This window comes from Belonocnema kinseyi, chromosome 4 (genome assembly GCF_010883055.1).
Source record: "Belonocnema kinseyi isolate 2016_QV_RU_SX_M_011 chromosome 4, B_treatae_v1, whole genome shotgun sequence".
Classification (NCBI taxonomy): Eukaryota; Metazoa; Arthropoda; class Insecta; order Hymenoptera; family Cynipidae; genus Belonocnema; species Belonocnema kinseyi.
The window spans coordinates 100,892,849-100,900,549 of record NC_046660.1 but is presented as its reverse complement, the minus strand read 5'-3'; the positions used below and the strand labels follow the sequence as shown (position 1 = coordinate 100,900,549).

The 7,701-nt window shown below is 27.8% G+C and overlaps 2 protein-coding genes across 2 annotated transcripts in view; one reads left to right on the top strand and one right to left on the bottom strand.

Annotated features, from left to right (window-relative positions):
• Positions 1-2,564, top strand: part of LOC117172154 (60S ribosomal protein L18) — a 6,898-nt gene extending 4,334 nt beyond the window's left edge. Inside the window, exon 3 of the mRNA XM_033359958.1 lies at positions 2,101-2,564. Within this exon, the coding sequence (XP_033215849.1) occupies positions 2,101-2,370 (270 nt within the window). The 3' untranslated portion in view covers positions 2,371-2,564. The remainder of the gene's footprint in view (positions 1-2,100) is intronic.
• Positions 2,565-2,577: 13 nt separating this feature from the next.
• LOC117171026 overlaps positions 2,578-7,701 on the bottom strand; it is an 11,399-nt gene continuing 6,275 nt past the window's right edge. Inside the window, exons 8-11 of the mRNA XM_033358070.1 lie at positions 6,352-6,527; positions 6,035-6,179; positions 5,758-5,957; positions 2,578-2,941 (exon numbers count right to left, since the gene is read on the bottom strand). Of these exons, the coding sequence (XP_033213961.1) occupies positions 2,578-2,941; positions 5,758-5,957; positions 6,035-6,179; positions 6,352-6,527 (885 nt within the window). The remainder of the gene's footprint in view (positions 2,942-5,757; positions 5,958-6,034; positions 6,180-6,351; positions 6,528-7,701) is intronic.

Here is a 7,701-nt window from a genome sequence, read left to right as displayed (position 1 = left end):
CAAAAAAGTTCTATGGTTCACAAAAAAATTTTGTTCAATGGAAAAAAGAGGTTGGTAATGTAGGAATCCCACTGTGTCGCATGCCCTTAAGGGCATGTGACATAATAGACCTATATTACCGACCTCACTTTATCAGTTCACTGAATGTTTTTTTGAACCAAAGAACTTTTTTTGTAAATAAAATATCGAGCTGAAACGTTGGAAAATGTATTAGAGTACAATAAAGTACGTCTAGGTACTGCATTTTGGTAGGAACTTCACTGAAAATTATTTAATCTTTTTTCTGAACCTCGACATTTTTTGAACGTTCGAACTTTTTTTATACATAAAATATCGGTCTCAAACTTTGAGAAATGCAAGAGCCGAAAGAAAACTATGTTTAAGTACAAATCTTAATAATAAAAGATGTAAAAAAAATATTTCAACTACCAAATCCATCGGCATCAGTCTGTAACGTTGTACACGAAAATACGAACCCTGGCGGCCACTAGAGGAGGCTCTAGAGGGTTCTTATTTTCGTGGACAACGTTACCGGATGATGCCGATGGAAATGATAGTTGAAATTTTTTTTACATCTTTTATTATTAAGCTTTGTACTTAAACGTAGTTTTCTTTCGGCTCTTGCATTTCTTCAAGTTTAAGACCGATATTTTATGTATGAAAAAAGTTCGAACGTTCAAAAAATGTCGAGTTTCAGAAAAAAGATGCAATAATTTTCAGTGAAGTTCCTACCAAAATGCGGTACCTAAACGTACTTTATTGTACTCTAATACATTTTCCAAAGTTTCAGCTCGATATTTTATTTACAAAAAAAGTTCTTAGGTTCAAAAAAACATTCAGTGAACTGAAAAAGTGAGGTCAGTAATATAGGTATTTAGCTGTGTCACATGCCCTTAATTGTTTAATTCACTTGTTTTTTATTGAAAATTAATATCTGTATTGGTTGAAATATAACTATCTTTTTGTTCAGAATTGGTATTTTTGGAAATTAATATTTAATTACTTGATTGAAAGATGAACTCTCTTTTTTTAATATTTATTTTCAGTCAAAGATTCGTCATTTTGATTGAAAATGCATCTGTTTGGTTAAACGAATAGCTATTATGTTAAAAAATCGTTTTTATGGTAAACATTCATCTTTACGGTTGAAAATTCTTCTGTTTTGTTTAAAACTTAACTATTTCTGTTAGAGATTCAGCATTTGATTGACAAATTCAAATTTTTTGTTTAAAATTTAACTATTACAGTTAAAGATTCATGATTTTAGTCAGAAATGGGTCTGTTCGGTTAAAATTACAACTACTTAGTTGAAAGTTATACAGTTGTTAGAAATTGATGTTTTTGGTTCAAAATTAATCTATTCCAGTTAATGATGAATGATTTCAGTTAAAAATTCATTGGTTTTGTTGATAATTAGTATTTGTTTTAAATATAAATGATTGTTTTTACCTGAGCATTTAAATGTTTCATTTTCGGTTTAAAACTGATATTTTTTAGTTCAAAATTTTAATATTTGGTTAAACATTTTGTTTAGAATTCACTTCTTTTTTTTAAATCGTTTTTTTTTAGTAAAAAAATTAATCCTTTTAATTTAAAGCTAAACTATTTTCTTAAAAATGAATTTGTCTTGTAGAAAATGCAATATTTTTACGCGAAAAGTTAGAAATTTGAATTTAATATGAATTATGTTTTCAGTATTATTAGGGTATGAAAGTAGTCGATGATGCTAATATATTTAAAAATATCTTGCCATTTTCTGTGTCAAAACTTTCTAAATTTAACATATTAATTGAATCCATAGAAACTGAAAAATACATTATTTATAATAAATTCGCGAAACTGTATACATATTCCGAGTCGATTGTTTAAAAAATGCTAAATATTTGAATGACTCCGCACTATAAAAGATTATAACTGGAAAAAACTAGAATTGTCAGGGAATTTGTTTGTAGGAAGTAGACAAACCTGGTTACAGAGTAATTTAAACTTTGATTTGTCCTGATTATAAGTCCCTAAATTTTAAAATACATTCAGGCATTTATCTTTCTTATACTGATAAAGTATGTATTTGGTTTCTAATTGAGACTTTTAATTTAACAGGTGTGTGCTCTCCGAGTGACAGAGAAGGCTCGAGGACGCATCCTGAAGAATGGAGGTGAGATCATCACATTTGATCAGTTGGCTCTCCGCGCTCCAACTGGCAAAAAAACTGTCTTGATGCAGGGACGTCGCAAGGCCCGTGAGGCAGTTAGACACTTTGGACCAGCTCCTGGTGTTCCTCACTCCCACACGAAACCCTTCGTCAGATCTAAGGGCCGTAAGTTTGAAAGGGCTCGTGGACGAAGACGTAGCTGTGGCTACAAGAAGTAATTTGTTTCCCATCGCCGATATTTATTGCACTGCTTACGTTCTACAAGTACATTCGTTCGTTTACGCTTTGTATTTTTACCATTACATTTTCTCTGTAAGAGGAACGTGGGAAATAAATATTGGCACTTGTACAATTTACAATTTCTCTTGGAGATCAAGGATCTTTTTATTAATAAAACTTAATTACAGCCAAAGCACACGATTTTTTTAAGTATACTTTAAAACGATTATTGACTTATCCGCCGTCGGTATTCTTGAGTGAGAGCAAAAAAGAATATTTATTCTGATTAATATATTGAATGAGTGATTTAACGAAGAATTCATTTGAATGTTTGAGAGACTGATACATACTGATTCGGCGTTCCCTTCTTCTGGAATTGCGCCTAGTTCTTCTATTTTTTCCTCATCGTCAGATGGCGGATCGTCTGTTAGAGTGACAGTCGGAAAGTATAATTTTGATTCTTCAATTGCTTTTTCTGGATTTTCGCTTACGTGATAAGGACCGATGCCAGCGAAAGTCAAAAAAGCTTCGGAACCTACTTTTTTTACGGCGCATACGAAAGCTTCATAGCTTTAAAGAAAAGAGAGATACTTATAAATTTATAAGCATTTTAAATGTTTACAGAGCTCGAACACAAGTAATTATTTTTTCAATTTTTTTGAGTTAGGTACGACATTATCGATTCAAAAATTTTAAAGAATTTAAAAATCACATTAATTTTAACATTTTAATCACATTCAAAAGTATCAAATTGGAAGCGTTTAAAATGAAGAAAGCTTAGAATTGAACTATATAAAAATAAGTTTCTAATTTAACAATATTTGTATGACAATTGCTTCAAGAATAAGCAATGATAAATGAAAACATTAATCTTTGATCAATATCGAGAATTTCAAAGTTTTCTACTTTGGAAGTAGTTCAAAATATAAATTCTTTCCAATAATGCAAGTTGATCAGTTGAATATAAAAAAAATTCAAATATTTTATGCGATTATTGCTTTTGATGATATTTTCAGGTTGGTCACTCGACGGGGAAATGACAGTGAATTTTTTTTTGTCCGGGAATTTTACAAATTTGTAGAAGAAAAAACTGTCCACGTTCAATTTTAATAGTTTTTAAATAATAAGTTGAGTTATGTTTTTCAATTATGCTATTATTTAGCTTACAATTCGTAATTCAAAATTGTTTTACTTAAAAAATTTTCCATTTAAAATTTTTATTTCTAAGCTTATAAGAATTTTTAAATGCTTTCTTAAAGACTTGAACAAATAAAAAATAAAAGCTTCTAATTTTGAAAATTTTGGACAAAAACTATTTTTATTTAATAAATAAATACATTTTTTAAAATTTATCTGTGCTTTAAGTAATAAAAAGTGAACAAAAACGATTTGACAAAACGATTTTAAACAAGTTTAAAATTTAAGAATTTTCAGATTTTAACGTTAAAACTTAAACGGTTACAATTTGAAAGTCTTCATTAAACAAATATTAAGGTGTGACTGAAAGTTTATAAACTATTTTCAACTAAAAAATAACTTCATAATTATATATTCTTAATTAAAGGATTTTATTAAATTTAAAATACTGTTTCAGTCTGAAATATTCAATTTTTAACCCATTCAATAAAAAATTTTTAATAAAAAAAGGATGAATTATTGAACATTTAATGATATTTGAAATTTTTATTTAAGACAAGTAAATTGAAACAAAATATTTAAAAGTAAAGAATCTTTAACTGAATTGTTTGACATAGAAAACCTGGAATCGTTAAAATTTCGAAGAGCCTTTAAACTTTGAACGTTACAATTTTAATTGTTGTATTTGAAAAATGCCTAATTTGTAAGTGACATTTTTAATTTTTGATGTATAATTCACAACTGAACATTTGAGTAATTTTAAAAGATTTTTAGAAGTTTTAAAAAGATAAAAAATTATCATATAAATTTTAGAAAGTTTTCTTAAAATCCTTTAGAATCTTTTTGAAAATTTTGATTAAATCTTTGAAAAACTTTTTAAATATTCTCTTAAAATAATTTTTCAAATTGAAAAGTTATTTTTAATTTTCCTAGGAATCTTAAGAAAATGTTTTTATTCTTTTGAAGCCAATAATAAATGTTCAATTGTTATTTGTACATCCAAATTGCAAAGAAATTTTTCTAAAATTTGCAGGATTATCTGAAAATTGTAGAAAAAATTCAATTCATTTTGACGATGTTCAGAAGTTCTGAAAAAATGTCCAAATTCATTTTAAATTTAAAACAAATTTAAAAACACTTCTAGATTTCTCCAAATTTTGAAATAAATTTTTTAAGCTTTCCAAGGATATTTAAGATAGAAAATAATTGAATTTCTAATTTAAGAAGTGTTCAGTTAAAATTTTTTCAATATTTCAATATTTGATGTTTCTAGGTGAAAATTCCTTAAAATTATATAATTTTGAAAATTTTAAAGTTCATTGATTGATTTTTTAATTTAGAGCATTGAAAGTGATAACGTGGATTTATATTTTTTATAGTGAAAAATGTTAGTACCTTCAATTTTATAAGCGTAAGTTATTGAGCATTTGAATACCAAATTTTTCTATTAAAAACTTTTGAATTTCAATTTTAAAAGTTCAAAATTTAACAGTTCCACTTTTGAGTGCTTTCATTTGCAGCTCAGTTTTTATTACCTCAAGTGGAAAATTTTGTAGTTTTAGTGTTCCATTTTTTTTTATTTCATTGATCCTGAAAAATGTTTGCGAACCAGGAAACCCGGGAAATGACCGGGACTTTATTTCGTCGATTAAAACGGCCACCCTGATTTTTCTCTTCCTCTAAAAGTCTCTACTTTTTGAGAAAGGGATCTTTTAGCATGAGTTCGTGATTTTGTTGACATTTGAAGAAATTTGGAAAAGATTCGGAACATGTAATATAATAGCACTTTTATAAATTATATTTAGAAATTACGCAATAAAAATGAGTTTAACAACTAATTTGGTTTGTGCAAATATAATTTTCAGGTCCATAGGAATTTATTCTAGAAAGTACGAAATTGAAATTTTTACTTATAGTTTATTACTTTATGTTTGCTACTATTTTTTATGCGTAAAGCGTTTGATCTTGTTTTCTTCTTTTGAAATTTTTGTTTGCAATTGGAGTTCTTTACCTGAAACATTTACTCTGTATACCTAAAGAATTATATTTTTTGAAATTTCATCAGACTGTCACTTATCTGATTTTTCAAGAAGCACCTTAGTCGATCGGAAGCTTTGACACTATTTTTCTGCTATTTAAAAAAATGTATGTCACTGTAGACAATTAATATTGATTATTGACACCATTTTCGATATTTGAAGTGAGTCCCAGCTCTAAAATTAATATGAGTATTTTTTCGAAATATCTACCCAGTTCTTTCTGTATCGTTAGATTCGAATTCCTCTATAGATGAAGCAATCAACTTTGCTTCTGGTGGTTTATCCCGTTCAAATATTCCAAAATGTACGACCTCTGTACTGTACATTTCCAAAACTACTTTTAACTCGTTCTTTCTAGTACTGTCGTATTTAAAAACAATAATAGGAACCTTATAGGCTTTATCTTCGTACTGAAATAAAAGAAAGGTCGTTAAATTATCCTGAAAATTAGCTATTTTAATAAAAGAAGGATTATAGCTGTACTCACAGGGTATGTAGAGTCTAAATATTTGCGAAATATTGTTTTGTAAAATAAAGCTTTATTTCTGGAATTCGGGGGTGCCCAAACTACAGGAAATTTGTAGTTCTCTTTGTCGCTGGCGATTAAAGCTGGACGGTGTCTTTCTGCATAGCTGCAAAATAATACAATTTTACATTTAAAGTTTTCTACATGTAATTTATGATTAATTTTTACAATTTTAAAATGCGTTTGAAATAAAATAATGATTTAAAAAAAGTTTAGAAATTAGCACTTAAGAATCGTGTCTATTAATAATTTTATCATTTGAATTTAAAAATACGTACGATCCTTCAACGAGAGGGTGTTCTGAATTCGGGAGTTGGGGATTTCCAAACAAAAGATTTAGAAGATACTTTTCGACGTCCATTTCGGATTTCTTCTGGTTTATTTTGAGACGCATAAAAAGACATTTTCCTTCCAATAGTAATTCTTTTTCTTCTTTTGATACTTCATAGCCGGACTAATAATGTTATAAAAAGAGTAGTATCGTTTCCTATACAAATATATTTTACATATAGTATGCTGATTAAATTTCTCCTACATAACATATTTTCTACACATAATTAAATAGTATTATATTATCCCTGTACAGAAATAGATTTTTATTTTCACTAATATATGTTGCCAAATTTATTTATTTATTTTTTTAATTAAAAAAACGGAAGTATTTATTTTATTTCGAAAATATTAATATTTTCTCAATACAACATTAGAATTTTTTAAATTGTGTTCACAAAGATATTATGTCCAATATCTTTCCCGCACAAAAGAAATCAAACACTATCTACGCAATATAGATGTCTTTTGATACTACATAATATGATAATATTATTAATTATAAATTTATTATCTTAAAAGTTTCTATAATTTCCATTCAAAATTATAGTTTTGAATGCGGATTTCGAAAACAGTTTATTTGTTGAGGCTTTAAAACTTAAGGTTTTTGCTTCAAAAGCTTAAATTCATAATTATTTCCTACGCAAAATGGTAAGAACAATAAATAAAATGCTTTCTACGCAAAGTAGATGTCTCTTGATACTGCATGATATGATAATTATTAATAATATATTTATCATCTTTAAAATTTCTATAATTTCCTTTTAAAATTATAGTTTGGAATGTGGATTTCGAAAGCAGTTTATTCTTCTAGACTTTTAAGCTGAATTTTTTTTGTTTCAAAAGCTTAATTCTCTAAATTCGGTATAAAATATTCTTGAGATACGGAAAACAAATAAAGGGACGATGAAAATTTGTATTGTTAAAAATGAGGTACAACAAATTTTACAATTTTTTTTCTGTGTAGAGGTTTCAAATTTTACAATTTTGTAGTTTCAAGTTCAGATATTAAGAATGCCAAGACAATTTCATCTATTAAAATTTTCAAAATGCCATGTCAAGAGCCTTCATAGTCAATTTTATATATTTTTATATCATGGACATAGGAAACACGGGACTAGGCATGTCATCCTAACTTGGCGATCGGGATTGAATCCACGGGAGGAGGGAGAATTCCATGAGTGGGGAGAGCCGCCATCTTACGATGTGCCATTTGATTATATGCACGAGCATTTTTGCCGACAAACTGTGCATGAAAATATAAACATGTGGGCGCTGCCATGTTTGTCGCGGGACAT